This window comes from Ruditapes philippinarum, unplaced genomic scaffold, assembly GCF_026571515.1.
Source record: "Ruditapes philippinarum isolate M1 unplaced genomic scaffold, ASM2657151v2 ctg3699_1_1_1_1, whole genome shotgun sequence".
Classification (NCBI taxonomy): domain Eukaryota; kingdom Metazoa; phylum Mollusca; class Bivalvia; order Venerida; family Veneridae; genus Ruditapes; species Ruditapes philippinarum.
The window spans coordinates 33569-50594 of record NW_026863583.1 but is presented as its reverse complement, the minus strand read 5'-3'; the positions used below and the strand labels follow the sequence as shown (position 1 = coordinate 50594).

At 30.7% G+C, this 17026-nt stretch overlaps 1 protein-coding gene across 1 annotated transcript; it reads left to right on the top strand.

Moving 5' to 3' along the window:
- The first annotated feature begins 672 nt into the window (after window positions 1-672).
- LOC132722579 (zinc finger protein 91-like) lies at window positions 673-11847 on the top strand. Its single transcript, XM_060707100.1, has 3 exons — window positions 673-1303; window positions 4603-4619; window positions 10221-11847. The coding sequence occupies exons 1-3, from the start codon at window positions 673-675 to the stop codon at window positions 11214-11216; spliced, it is 1644 nt and encodes a 547-aa protein (XP_060563083.1). The 3' UTR covers window positions 11217-11847.
- Window positions 11848-17026: the final 5179 nt, after the last annotated feature.

Genomic DNA, 17026 nt, shown 5'->3' with positions numbered 1-17026 from the left:
ACACACAGAAGAAAAGAATTATAAATGCGAGCAATGTGACAAAGCATTTGCAGATAAAAGTGCTAAAAGAACTCACATGATTAGTCACACAGGAGGGTAAGGAATTAAATGTGAATGTGTGACAAAGCATTTGCTCGCAATAGCCATCTGAAATCACATATGACAGTACACACAGCAGAGAAGAATTATAAATGTGAAATGTATGACAAAGCATTTTCTGATAAAGGTACTCTTAAAACTCATATGACAGTGCAAACAGGAGAGAAGAAATTTAAATGTGAAATATGTGACAAAGCATTTGCTCATAAATTTACTCTTAAATCTCATTTAGAAGTACATTTAGGACCAAAGAAAGAGAAGAATTATGAATGTGGAATATGTGACAAAGCATTTGCTAGCAATAGCATTCTAAAATCACACATGACAGTGCACACAGGAGAAAAGAATTATAAATGCGAAATATGTGACAAAGCATATGCTCGCAATAACCATCTCAAATCACATATGGCAGTGCACACAGGAGAGAAGAATTATGAATGTGAAATGTGTGACAAGGCATTTGCAGATAAATATACTCTTAAAAAACATATGACAGTACACACAGGAGAGAAGAAATTTAAATGTGAAATATGTGACAAAGCATTTGCTCAGAAATATAATCTTAAATCTCATATGGTTGTGCACACGAGAGAGAACAATTATAAATGCCAAATATGTGACAAAGCATTTGCTCATAAATTTACTTTTAAATCTCATTTAGAAGTACATTTAGGACAGAAGAAACAGAAGAATTATAAATGTGGAATTTGTGACAAAGTATTTGCTCATAAAGTTACTTTAAAAACTCATATAGAAGTACATTTAGATGGGAAGAAATATAAATGTGGAATATGTGACAAAGCATTTGCAGTTAAAAGTACTCTTAAAACTCATATGACAGTACACACAGGAGAGAAAAATTTTAAATGTGAAATATGTGACAAAGCATTTGCTCAGAAATGTACTCTTAAATGTCATATGACAGTACACACAGGAGAGAAAAATTTTAAATGTGAAATATGTGACAAAGCATTTGCTCAGAAATGTACTCTTAAATCTCATATGGTTGTGCACACGGGAGAGAAAAGTTATAAATGCCAGATATGTGACAAAGCATTTGCAAATAAAAGTTACCTTAAAAAGCATATGACAGTGCACACAGGAGAGAAGAATTATAAATGTGAAATATGTGACAAAGCATTTGCTCGTACAAATACTCTTAGAGTTCATATGCTTGTGCATACGGGAGAGAAGAAATTTAAATGTGAAATATGAGACATAGCATTTGCTCAAAAGAGTATTCTTAAAACTCATATGGTTGTGCACACGGGAGAGAAGAAATTGAAATGTGAAATATGTGACAAAGCATTTGCTCGTAAAAGTATTCTTAGAATTCATATGGTTGTGCACACAGGGGAGAAGAACTTGAAATGCGAAATATGTGACAAAGCATTTGCTCGTAAAAATGATTTTAAAACTCATATGGCTGTGCACACAGGAGAGAGGAATTAAACTTTTAAATTATTTGATAAAGAACTTTCTTAAAAGGAATTTTTTTAAAGTCATAAGTCACATGAGAGAAGAATTATTAATACAAAATATCTGAGAAAAAAATTCTCATAGTAATAATCTTTAAAAAACATTGTTAATACACGCGTATCAATCATGCGAAAACCATTTGCTAATGGAATATCTCTCGTACGAATACATATAAAAGGGAAGTAACCTCAATGTTATTTGTTTTGTCATATGAGAGAGAAGAAAAAAAGATGTGGAATGTTAGTGATAAATCATTTTCTCTAAAAATTATATCTTGTAAAAATACAGTCAGATAGGAAAAGTTTTAATGAGATGTATGTAGCAAATCATCACCATCATCATCATCATCATCATCATCATCATCATCATCATCATTATCATCATCATCATCATCATCATCATCATCATCATCATCATCATCATCATCATCATCATCATCATCATCATCATCATCATCATCATCATCATCATCACCATCATCATCATAATCATGATCATCTTCATCATCACCATCATCATCATCATCATCATCATCATCATCATCATCATCGTCATCATCATCATCATTATCAGCAACAGAGCAGCAACAACAGTAGTTTTAGTAGTGGTAGTAATTAATATTATTATTATTATTATTATTATTATTATTATTATTATTATTATTATTATTATTATTATTATTATTATAGAGGATATTGAATGAGTGTAGTTTAATACTAAATTTATTGAACAAGTTGAATAAAATCATATTATGCGAGCCTCTGGCGAGCATAATATTGTTTTATACAACGAGTTCAATAAATTTAGTATTGAATCTACACGAATATGATATTCTATTTATCACATTTTAAAAATAGGAACAGTCAACTGTTAAAATGAGTAATTTTTCAATGACGCGCCCGTAGTGTAACGCTAACATTAGCGCGCTTTAACGCTATGATTCTATATAACGCAAATGTCGTCACGTCAAAGTGTTATTACACTAGTGTAATATCGTTTTTATTAAACGGCTTTATTACATTTCTGCGCCGCGGTTTATGTGATAAATAGAGGATATTCAAGTTTTTTCTATAAATACATGATTTATTTTCATCGAGTGGTATGAAAATAAATATTTCATGAGTGGCAGTAGCCACGAGTGAAATATGGTAATTTTCATGCCACAAGATGAAAATAAATCATGTATTTATAGAAAAAACTTGAATTTTCTGTTTATTATGTACATTTTTCTCTTTTTTGCGATAAAATTTGAAAAACTTTCCCTTAAATTTTGTGTACTGGTAGAATTTAAAAGAAAGTAGTCCGGCATGACACCAGTGAAAATACGGAAAATATGTTTCACTGCAGTGAAAAATAAATTTTTACAGTGAAAATACGGAAATGAAAATACGCGTTTTATTTCATCAATATTTCTCAATATTTCATTTATAAGTATATAATAAATTAATTTATCACATAAACCCTGACGCAGGAGTGTAATAAAGCCATTTAATAAAAACGATATATCACTAGTGTAATAACACTTTGACGTGACGTCATTTGCGCTATATAGAAACATAGCGTTAAAGCGCGCTAATGTTTGCGTTACACTATAGGCGCGTCATTGAAAAAATACTCATTTTAACAGTTTACTGTTCCTATTTTTATATATGTGATAAATAGAATATTACATTCGTGTATATTTAATACTATATTTATTGAACACGTTGAATAAAACATTATTATGCTCGCCAGAGGCTCGCATAATATGATTTTATTCAACTCGTTCAATAAATTTAGTATTAAACTACACTCATTCAATATCCTTTATATATAGATGATATTTGTTTAGTTCAGTGTAAGATTGGAATATTTTTCACAGAGTGAGCACCGATTGGCGCAGCCACGAATGAAATATGAACTATTGGTGTTGACAAGGTGAAATATGTTTCGATCTTACACTAAACAAAACAAATTTTAATTTTATTGTATGCAAAGAAACATTTTAAAAAGACTTTAAACCTAATAATGAATGAAAAGTGCGCCAAATGATAATACAACGTGACGTCATTTACGACGTCACGTCATTAAGTTGGTTCCCAGTTCTGTGCACGCTGGTATTTCACTGAAACAACGGAAGGGGATTAAATTAAAAAAATATCAAATTGATAATTTCACTGTTTAAAACAGTGAAATTACCAATTTTATATCACTTATGTATTTCTATAAACCACCGAAAAGCATGTAATAAAAGTCACATAAAAAGTATTATTTGATCAAAATGAAAATGTAAACTATGTAACACTCTAGATGATAAATTCAAATATTTATTTGAATGTCCCCTGTACCAAGAAATTAGAAATGCATATTGAGGAGACCTAACATACTAAAATTAAGAGAATTATTTGAATCTGTAAATGTATGGATAGTTAAAATTTAAGCAATGTGTCGTGTCAAAAGTTAAAAATAGAATATACAGCCTACTGTATCAACTCTGGCTGTATCATGAAAATGATATTTTATAAGATATGTTATTATGAATAGGGGAATAGACTTAGTGTACAGTGTATACAATGCTTATATCATGTCATTGATATGTTTTGAAAGTAACAATTGTATTGTTATTGTATACTGATAGGCAGACTGCCTTTATATAAATAAAGTTTATCATGTTTTCAAGACAGGCATGCAATTATTGTTCACTCGCTGACACCATTTTAAAACTTACTGTAAAATTCGAATATTAAACTACATAATTATTATAAGCTCAAAAGCTCATAAACTGGAATATTGAGTCTTGCTTAATAATGTTGATTGACTACATCGCAGTTGTAAATGTGTAATTTGAAATTATTTAATTGGAGTACCATTTTCTGTAGTATATTGGACTTTTTGTTTGAAAACTATATATATATTTATTGTGCCTAGATATTTTACAATTGTCATGTTTTATGAATTGCAAATAAACGAATTAAAATTAAAAGAAATGGTTTCTTCATCCTATTATATTTGTTTGATTTTATCAACAAGGTATTCTATTTACAGTAAATCGGAGACGAAAAGTGTGTCGCAAAGAAAGGTTATATCAAATAATAATAAAAATGTCTTTATACATGTATGTATAGTTACCCCGCGGTTACCGCGTCCTTGTCCATTCCGGTGTTTCTTTACACACTGAATGTCTCCAATCTACTGTTCCCACCATTAAAGTGAAAGTAGAAGTGCTGCGTTTGCGACCAGCATGGATCCAGAGCAACCTGCGCATCCGCGCAGTCTGATCAGGATCCATGTTGTTCGCTTACAAACCCTTTAATTAGTAGGGAAACTGATAGCGAACAGTATGGAGCCTGATCAGACTGCGCAGAAGCGCAGGCTGGTCTGGATCCATGCTGGTCGCAAACGCATTATGTTGGTTTTGTCGTGACACGGCTCATTTCTTATATCGAACTGCTTTCAATCCGATCGAGATCAATCTGAATAAAAGTTGAAGTATCAGGAAACAGCAACTTTCACATTGGAATAAATTAATCCGAATTCCTCTATTTTTAAACAAAGTTCTTAATATGCCATAACAGAAAAAGTGCCTCCTTACTTTGACTTCCAAACCAAAGAGTTGGAAAAAAAACTAATTTAGACTGATAATATCATAATTATGAGTTTCTGAAGCCAAATATAAGCAATTTTCAAACTATGTTACACCTAATTTAGAGAAATAAACTTTCTCTAAATATGGAGTTTTAAGGTCAAATGAGGTAAAACAACAGACTAATTAGAATTTTAACCAAAAATTAACAGAAAAATCATCCTAATAAGGATTTTGTATGTCCTAATAAGGAATTAAAAAACACATATTTTAAAAATTTACATCGTTTAAGTATCTAATTAGGAGCAACTTAGTTTCAGTAGCATTGTATTTCTCAACACCGAATTAGGTTTGTCCTATTTATAATTGTGTCTCTCGTGTCTGCTTCATGAAATTAGGCGTTAAAATCCAAATCACAAATGTTCTAATTATAAAGAAAATAAACATATTCCTGCACAATTTGTTTATGCTGGTTAAAGTATAATGTCGTAGCAGCCATATGCGCTTATTCATTTCTTTGAATTTGATTTGGAATAAAATATTTTGGTTCGTTTACTTAATGTGTTATTCGTTAAGCCAATACCGTTGCACAAATAAGGCGTTGTTTTTACGTTATTTGCACATTCCTGCGTTACTGGATATGCAGGGTGTTACTTTTGCCTAACGATTACTTAATTAAGGTAGTACACCCCTAATGCATTGTCTCCACTTTGAAGAGTATTCAAATAGACTAAAATCACTGTTAAGTGTATTGAAACTGAGGGGGCGTGGGTTCAAACCCCGGAAGGGGCAATTTTTTTTTCTTTCTTTTTTTTTTTTAACATTTTTTATTAATCTCTCAGACCCCCTATGGAAGAAAAAAGTGTTTTATTTTAATTATATAATTATTGTAGGTATTTATTTACTAAATAATGCCAAATTTAATAGCAAATATGATACCAGATATTTTCAAAGTTTAATAAAATAAAAACTAAACGGTAAAAGTATTTTATATTTTGCAAGACCAACCAATATACATTAAAGAAAATTTAGGCAAACTTTGAAAAAAGCCCCTCATTTTTGAAAATTTTAGGGATATTTTAAATAAGGCTTTTTACGTAGGGAAATGGTCAAATTAGTGTTAAAAGTGGGTGGGGTAGGGTTACATTTTTATACATATTAAAAACATTTCGTATTAAAACAATCATTTTGCTTGTTTAATTTGTTACCTAAATGTCATTATTTATTTCTTAACAATGAGCAAAAGGAAAACATTTTTTCATAATGATGATATATAGAGGATATTTGTTTAGTTCAGTGTAAGATCGGAATATATTTCACCGAGTGAGCACCAAAAGGTATATTTCACGAGTGGCGCAGCCACGAGTGAAATATGAACTTTTGGTGGTCACAAGGTTAAATATATTTCGATCTTACACTAAACTAAACAAATTTTCTTTTTATTATATGCAAAGAAACGTTTTAAAAAGACATTAAACCTAATACTGAATGAAAAGCGCGCCAAATAATAATACAACGTGACGTCATTTATGAAAAAAATCCCTTCTAATGGCAAAGTTTTAGTTCATAAAAATGTCCATAACTCATAAACCACACGGTAAATTTTGTTTAAATTTTGCATACAGGTGACATTTAAGGCATATAACTGTCCTATGTTGTCAAATTTACAATTCCTTATAGTGCCCATTAGGGGTGTACTACCTTATGCCTAATCGTATGAAATATATAGTAGATTTCGCTCAACTTGACAATGAAAAAATATTCATAATGTGACTTTTATAATTGTAATAATAATAATAACGATGATAATGATGATGATGATGATGGTGATGATGATGACCACGATGATAATGATGATGATAACAATAATGATTAAAAAATCATAATACTAATAATAATTCTATACTCCACGTGATTTTGTCACTATAGACAAAGAAGGAAAAAAACCGGTGTTAATTTGCCAATAAACACTGGTTAGTGACTACTTGTATATGCGGCTTTTATGTTTTCACCCTCGACTATATAGTTTACAAAGCCTTTTAAAGCAACAATAAAAAACATTTTTATTTATATTTTCAGTTCTCATAATGTTTTCTTTTCATATAATACCGAAATAATATCTCACATACACTAACGCCACATATTTGATCCATATCAGTTAATAAATATTTTGACAAAACGGCGCCAATCCGTAAGCAGCGTAATGACGTCATCGTAAGTAAACAACTCATTCATAAACAAGCTGACGTTATTTCATACATACAAGAATGATAAATGGGGCACTGATGTAAACACAATACGACGTAAGTTTTTTATTGTTGAAAACTTGATAAAATAACGTTTTTTTCTTATTATTTATTTTGTTTAATAATGTCTATATCTTTGCAACAGTATGGTGCGAAAATCGAACAGCGTCATACGAAAATCGGCACCGGAAGTTATTTCCGCTTTAAAAAAATAACATTAGTGATCTTCCTTATTTTATCATGATAGAATCGAAATAACATCGGCCTGAGAGGTGTATATCGGCTATTTAACACCGGTTTTGTCGTTTTGATGCGAAAAAATTAACCACTCAGGCCTACGGCCTTCGTGGTCAATTCCTACGCATCAAAACTCCAAACCGGTGTTAAATAGCCGATATACACCTCTCAGGCCGATGTTATTTCTTAATCATAATAATATCAATAATAATAATAATAATATTAATGAGTCATATACAGAGAACAATCACAATACATAAAAAAAGATAAACCATATATAGTTTGTTATTATTTTCTTCTTTCCTTCAGTAGGGAAGTAATTTATGTAGTGTAATGATTATTCACCATATTAATTAATATGTATAAAATATTTTTTTGTTTTCAATGAACAGCTAATATTTAAATTCTATTTGACTACGTGTTCTTTATAGTCTGAGACTAACATAAAATGATCCTTACTCTCACCTTTTATTTAAGAAAACAAAAGTCATAAGCATTGACATGTGTTCTTTTGTTAATAAATAGATTGTGGCAAAGTTCTTATTGTTATGCACTAATTTGATAATGCGTTTGAGATAGGTTATGGGGCATGTCGGGCTAATGAATAGAATACTTCCATGTGTCAAAATAAAGTGTCAGGAAATTAACAAATTAAAATAATTACATATATCCGGTAAGCATTTTCACATGTCCCTTTGTTTCAGTAACTCCCTGTTCTATAAAACGCCAATTTCTAAGTACTTTGACATTACATTAAAATAGTTAGTTGCATGATATGATACATAATCAGAACGAATTTACGTCTTTAAGTCAAAGAAACAAGAATAAACAAATTTCATTCGAAAGTTAACAGAACACGGGTAAATATATATCATTATTTGAATTACGATTTAACGCTAAATTGAACACTGTTTTTATGTCATAAATTATTTTTGCATTGTTATTTAAATTTTAGTTTTTATCCAACGAAAAATTTCTAAATATCTTCACTTAATTAACAGTCTTTATTTCTGTGTACTTTATCGTAATGTAGTGTATTTTAACAGACAAATTTATATTACAATTCTCCAATAATCCTTTATATAAAATAGGAATGTCATCAGTATAATAATCATCATTCGAACTTTGGAGCTAATTTTGACATTTAAGTTCCAATAATGGAAAGCTGGTACCATACTTAAAATTTCAATAACAATACTGAACATACAAGGGGGATTAAAATTTACTTGTTTGCTTTAAACATATTTATTCAACAAAACATTTAACAAGTGAACAATATTTACAAAGTACATTTTGGGATTGGGCAGAAAGCTATAAAGCTTATAAATGCCCTCTCCCAGTTATAATAATTAACAATAACACAATTCATGGCATTATCATACACAACGGTTAGTTGAAGTATTCAATAGTTAAGAGTTAAGTATTTAACAATGTAACATATGTAAGAGCAAACAGTAAAATGGAGAAAAAAAATGATTGAAGAATAAAGCAACTCACAAAAAAGTACAAATAGACAAACACCTATTTTAGTAGTTTTTGTTTTAGAATTTAGTAAGAAGAAGAAATAATATCTTATTTGAATGCTTACAGCTATATTTTAGCAGATACGCACAATAGATATACACTGAATATTTAAAGAAAAAAATATATTAGAAAAAGGAAGAAAGAAATGGATGAACAATGATGAAACAATAAAGAGGAACTAAGATGCATAATCTAGTAAATGTCAAATATGTTAAGAAATCTCTGGTTTTATGTACGCTAAAATCGTTTTGTATCTCGGATATATTTTTGAACTGATTTCAAGATTGATACATTAGAATCATAAGGTAAAGTAGTGGAACCAGTATGAATAACATTGATGGAAGGATTAAAAAATTGAGATATAGTACTTATTAATTCAGGTCGTAGGTTTGTATATTTAGGGCATTCAAGAAAGTAGTGATAAGCATTTTCTGTCGCACCAAATTCACACAAAGGAGAGTCGGTAATGTTATTATCAAATAAATCGGCAGAAAGAGAGCTGCATTTAGTACGTAATCTTGTGTGAAAAATTTGTAATTTACGCTCACCGTATAGAAAATGGGCAGGTACTTTTGACATATCAGTATTAAGAAGTCGCTTAAATGATGTTAACGTTGTAGCAGTTTGTGTTTGAGGTTGAAGAGAGTTGAAATCCCTAATAACAGAAGGTAAGAATGATTTATAGTAAAATTCTGTATTTGTACGGATATATTGTATGTCGTCTGCGTTCCTGAGAGGGTAACGGTGCTCACTGCCAATCGACGGAGGGACACGATCAGAAAGATAATGTGGTGTAAGGTTGTTTTTCGTTTCAAAAGATAGAATAAGTTTATGTTTGTGTCTCCTTTTTTCTAGGGATTCCCAGCCAATTTCATTCATGTGTTTATCGATTGATACGAGCTTAGTTGTTCCAGTAATTATTGTAGCGGCTTCTTGTTGAATTTGTTAGAGGTCCTTTTTATCACTTTGCGTACAATTATCAAAAAGCACATCTCCATATTCTAAAATCGGTCTTATGAAAGATTGATAAATTATTTCTATTTCTACTTATTATTTACTTGTTTATCTTATAGGATTCAAGAACTGTATTGTCAAACAGAAACATGAGCAGCAGTACAGAACAAAAGCAAATATCAAAATGTGATGTCTGCGAATACAAAACTGCCAATAGAACCCACTTAATTAGGCACACGAAAATGCATACTGGTGGTCAAATAATTCAATGCCATATTTGTTTTCAACTGTTCTTACGAAATTATTTTCTTAAAACGCATATGGCAATACACACAGGAGAGAAGAATTATAAATGTGAAATATGTGACAAAGCATTTTCTAATACTAGCAATCTAAAAACTCATATGACAGTGCACACGGGAGAGAAGAATTATAAATGTGAAATATGTGACAAAGCATTTTCTAAAATCAGCAATCTAAAATCTCATATGACAGTGCACACGGGAGAAAAGAAATATAAATGCGAAATATGTGACAAAGCATTTTCTAATACTAGCAATCTAAAAACTCATATGATAGTGCACACGGGAGAGAAGAATTATAAATGTGAAATATGTGACAAAGAATTTGCTCATAAATGTACTCTAAAATCCCATATGGCAGTGCACACGGGAGAGAAAAATTATAAATGCGAAATATGTGACAAAGTATTCGCTCGTAAATTTATTCTTCAATCTCATATACAAGTACATTTAGGACATAAGAATTATAAATGTGGAATATGTGACAAAGTATTTGCTCACAATGGCCATCTGAAAACTCATTTGAAAGTGCACACAGGAGAAAAGAAATATAAATGCGAAATATGTGACAAAGCATTTTCTAATAATAGCAATCTAAAAAATCATATGACAGTGCACACGGGGGAGAAGAATTATAAATGTGAAATATGTGACAAAGCATTTGCTCATAAATGTACTCTTAAATCTCATATAAAAGTACATTTAGACGAGAAAAAACAGAAGAATTATAAATGTGGAATATGTGAAAAAGCATTTGCAGATAAAAGGTCCCTTAAAAAACACATGACTGTGCACTCAGGAGAGAAGAAATAACAATGCGAAATATGTAAAAATGAATTTGCTCATCAAGTTTCTTTAAAAATTTATATATAAGTACATTCAGGAGATGAGAATTATGAATGTGGAATATACGACAAAGCATTTGCAGATTAAAGTAATCTCGTACTCATATGACAGTTCACACGGGAGAGAAGAATTATCAATGTGAAATATGTTACAAAGCATTTGCTCGTAGAAGTACTCTTAGAATTCATATGATTGTGCACACAGGAGAGAAGAAATTGATTGTGAAATATGTGACACAGCATTTGCTCATAAAGATACTTTAAAAACTCATTTTGAAGTACATTCAGGAGAGAAAAAATTATGAATTTGGAATATATGACAAAGCATTTGCAGATTAAAGTAATCTTAAACCTCATATGACAGTACACACAGGAGAGAAGAATTATAAATGTGAAATGTGTGACAAAGCATTTGTTCGTAAAAGTACTCTTAGAATTCATATGGTTGTGCAAACGGGAGAGAAGAACTTTAAATGCGAAATATGTGACAAAGCATTTGCTTGTAAAAATGATTTTGAAACTCATATGGCAGTGCACACAGGTAAGAGGAATTTAAGTTGTAAATTATTTGATAAGGAAATTTCTTGAAAGGATTTTTTTTAAGTTATCAGTCACACGAGAGAAGAATTATTAATACAAAATATCTGAGAAAAAAATTCTCAAAGTAATAAACTTTAAAAAACATTGTTAGTACACGCGTATCAATCATGCGAAAACCATTTGCTAATGGAATATCTCTCGTACGAATACATACAAAAGGGAAGTAACCTCAATGTTATTTGGTTTTTTCACATGAGAGAGAAGAAAAAAGGACGTGGAATGTCAGTGATAAATCATTTTCTCTAAAAATTATATCTTGTAAAAATACAGTCAGATAGGAAAAGTGTAAATGAGATGTAAGTAGGAAATCATCATCATCATCATCATCATCATCATCATCATCATCATCATCATCATCATCATCATCATCATCATCATCATCATCAACATCATCATCATCATCATATCACATCATCATCATCATCAATCAGTCTCATCATCATCATTCGTCATCATTCATCATTATCATTATCATTCATCATCATCATCATCATCAATATCATCATCATCATTCATCATCATCATCATTCATGATCATCATCATCACCATCAGTCATTTCATCATCATCATCGGTCATCATCATCTCATATCAGCAAACAGAGCAGCAACTAACATAGTTTAGTAGTTGTAGCTAATTCAATCATTATAGTTATTATTATATATATTATTATTATTATGTATTATGTTATTATTATTATTATTATTATTATTATAGAGGATATTGAAAATGAGTGTAGTTTAATACTAAATTTATTGAACAAGTTGAAAAAATCATATTAGTGCGAAGCCTCTGCGCGAGCATAAATGTTTTATACAACGAGTTCAATAAATTTTAATATTGAATCTACCACGAATAGTGATTATTTCTATTATCACATTTTAAAAATAGGAACAGTCAACTGTTAAAAGTGAGTAATTTTTCAATGACGCGCCCGTAGTGTAACGCTAACATTTACGCGCGTTTTAACGCTATGATTCTATATAACAGCAAATTGTTCGTCAACGTCAAAAGTGTTATTACACTAGATGTAATATCCCGTTTATTAAACGGCTTTATTACATTTCTGCGCCGCGGTTTATGTGATAAAAATAGAGGATATTCAAGTTTTTTCTATAAATACCATGATTTATTTTCATCGAGTGGTATGAAAAATAAATATTTCATGAGTGGCCAGTGCCCAGAGTGAATATGGTAATTGTTTCATGCCACAAGATGAAAATAAATCATGTATTTATAGAAAAAACTTGAATTTTCTGTTTTTATTATGTACATTTTTCTACTTTTTTGCGATTTAAAATTTGAAAAAACTTTCCCTTAAATTTTGTCTGTACTGGTAGAATTTTAAAAGAAAGTTAGTCCGTGCATGACACCAGTGAAAATACGGGAAAATATGTTTCCACTGCAGTGAAAAATTAAATTTTCTACAGTGAAAATACGGAAATTGAAAATACGCGTTTATTTTCATCAATATTTCTCAATATTTCATTTAGTAGTATATAATAAGATTAATTTATCACATAAAACCCTGACGCAGGAGTGTAATAAAGCCATTTTAATAAAAAACGATCTATTACACTAGTGTAATAACACATTTGACGTTGACGTTCATGTTGCGCTATATAGAAACAGTAGCGTTAAAGCGCGCTAATGTTTTGCGTTACACTATAGGCGCGTCATTTGAAAAAATACTCATTTTAACAGTTTACTGTTCCTATTTTTATATATGTGATAAATAGAATATTACATTCGTGTATATTTAATACTATATTTATTGAACATCGTTGAAATAAAACATTATATAATGCTACGCCAGGAGGCTCGCATAATATGATTTATATTCAACTCGTTCAATAAATTTAGTATTAAACTACACTCATTTCAATATCCTTTATATATAGATGATATTTGTTTTAGTGTCAGTGTTAAGATTGGAAATAGTTTTTCACAGAGTTGAGCACCGATTGGCGCAGCACGAATGAAATAGTGAACTATTGGTGTTGACAAGGTGGAAATATGTTTCGATCTTACACTAAACAAAACAAATTTTAATTTTATTGTGTTATGCAAAGAAACATTTTAAAAAGACTTTAACCTAATAATGAATGAAAAGTGCGCCAAATGAATAATATCAACGTGACGTCATTTTTTACGACGTCCACGTTCATTAAGTTGCGTTCCCAGTTCTGCTGGCACGTGTGTATTTTCACTGAAAACAACGGAAGCGGGATTAAAAATTAAAAAAATATCAAATTGATAATTTTCACTGTTTAAAACAGGTGAAATTACCCAATGTTTATATCACTTTATGTAGTTTCTATAAACCACCGAAAAGGCATGTAATAAAAGTCACATAAAAAGTATTATTTGATCAAAAAATGAAATGTAAAGCTATGTAACACTTCTAGATGATAAATTCAAATATTTATTTGAAGTGTCCCCTTTGTACAAGAAATTAGAATGCATAGTTGAGGGAGACCTAACATACTTAAAATTAATGGAGAATTATTTGAATCTGTAAATGTATATGGATAGTTAAAATTTATAGCAATGTGTCGTGTCAAAAAGTTAAAAATAGAATATACAGCCTACTGTATCAACTCTGGCTGTAATCATGGAAAATTTGATATTTTATATCAAGATATGTTATTATTGAATAGGGGAATAGACTTAGTTGTACAGTGTATACAATGCTTTATATCATGTCATTTGATATGTTTTGAAAAGTAACAATTGTATTATTATTGTATAACTGATAGGCAGACTGCCTTATATAAATAAAGTTTATCATGTTTTTACAAGACAGGCATGCAATTATTTGTTCAACTCGCTGACACCATTTTAAAACTTTACTGTAAAATTCGAATATTAAACTACATAATTATTTATAAGCTCAAAAGCTCATAAAACTGGAATATTGAGTCTTGCTTAATAATGTTGATTGACTACATCACAGTTGTTAAATGGGTAATGTTGAAATTATTTAATTGGCAGTACCATTTTCTGTAGTATTTTGGACTTTTTGTTGAAAAACTATTATACATATTTATTGCTGCCGAGATATTTTACTCATGGGTTTCATAGTTTTGATGAATTGCAAATTAACCAATTAAAATTAAAGAAAGTTGGTTTCGTTCATCCTATTTATAATTTGTTTGATTTTATCAACCAAGGTATTTCTATTTTACAGTAAATCGCGAGACGAAAAGTGTGTCGCAAAGAAAGGTGTATAGTCAAATAATAATAAAAATGTCTTTAATACAATGTATGGATAATTAGTTACCGCCGCGGTTTAACCGCGTCCTTGTACCATGTCCGGTGTTTCTTGTACACACTGAATGTCACCAATCTACTGGTCCCACCATTCAAGTGAAAGTAGAAGTGCTGCCGTTTGCGACCAGCATATATCCAGACCAGCCTGTGCATCCGCGCAGTCTGATCAGGGATTCCATGTTGTTCGCTTACAAAACCCGTTAATTAGATAGAGGAGAAACTGATAGCGAACAGGTATGGAGACCTGAATCAGACATGCGCAGACGGCGCAGGCTGGTCTGGATCCATTGCGTGGTCGCAAACGCAATTATGTGGTTTTGTCGATGACGCGACATCAATTTCTATTATCGAACTGCTATTCAATCCGATCGAGGATCAATCTGAATAAAAGTTTTGAAGTATCAGGAAACAGACAACTTTCACAATTGAATAAAATTAATCCGAATTCCTCTATTTTTAAACAAAGTTCTAAATATGCCCATAAACAGCCCAAAAATGCCTCCTTCACTTATGACTTCCAAACCAAGAGTTGAGAAAAAAAAACTAATTTAGACTGATAATTATCATAATTATGAGTTTCTGAAGCAAATATAAGCAATTATAACACTAATGTTACACTAATTTAGAGAAATAAACTTTCTCTAAATATGGAAGTTTAAGAGTCAAATGAGGATTAAAACAACAGACTTAATTAGAATTGTTAACCAATAATTAACCAGAAAAAATCATCATAATAAGGACTTTGTGTATGTCCTAAGTAAGGAATTAAAAAAACACATATTTTAAAAATTTTACATCGTGTTAAGCTATCGTAAGTTAGGAGCAACTTAGTTGTCAAGTAGCATTGTTATTTCTCAACACCGAAGTTTAGGTTGTCCTATTTTTATAATTGTGTCTCGTGTCTCTCATTGCTGCCTCTCAGAGTATTGTGGGAATTTGTTTGTTGATGTCATTTGATTTGTTTGGAATTAGGCGTTTTTAAATCCAACATCAATTACAGTTGAAACTTTGAACAGTAACAAAATTTCAATTGGGTTTTTAATTTTTTTTTTCTATGAAGGAGTAGCGAAGTCCTAATTAGGCCTTTAGAACTTCTAAATAAAAACTTTTGATTAGAAATTTATGATTTACAACAAGGACGCTTCCATACAAAATCTCTTCTTAAAACAATTGGTTGGAAATTTTCGACCGTGCGACAACATACGCGCATCTTGGATACGTTGGAAGGAAAGTCACCGTGCGACCATGCACATGCGATCTTGCGACCATGCACATGCGACCGTGCGACCATGCACATGCGACCGTGCGATCATGCACATGCGACCACACACACGCATCACAGGATTCCCCTTCTCATTCGAAAGAGTTGGCCGCCCCTTTATCATTTTGTTGTTTTGATCAGGTGTTGTAAGGTTCGTTGATATTTTGGCCTCTGTGTTATTTTTTCTTTTTTTTTTTTTTTTTGCTTGATATTTTGAATTTTGGAAGTAGTACAATTTGGTAAATACGTTGTTTGTTCATTACTTTAACCTATTGAATGATATCGGTTTGCTTTTGGAACTTGATCAGTATTAAAAGAGGTTATTTTCTGGTAAACTTTTCTGAATTATCGTAACAAAGGTAAGATGTTGATCGGCCATTTTCGATTACTTTCCACTTGAATAAAACACCAAAACAAGTGCACACAGTAGAAAAATAGACAATAAAATAGCTGGCGGGTATTCATATCAATAACTGATAACTGTTAATCGTTTGTGTTTTCATTTCTTTGTTTCGTTCAAGTAGTACTAGAACACCTAGCGTTTGTGCGAGCTTGATTGTCAACCCTTGTACTTATACTCGTACTTATATGTACTGTATAATATATCATTTACTCTGCCGCTATTTTTTATATTTTTTTTTACTT

Excerpts from the sequence above, each read along its gene's own strand:
- LOC132722579 (XM_060707100.1), top strand. The coding sequence starts at position 673 with ATGGTTGTGCACACGAGAGAGAACAATTATAAATGCCAAATATGTGAC.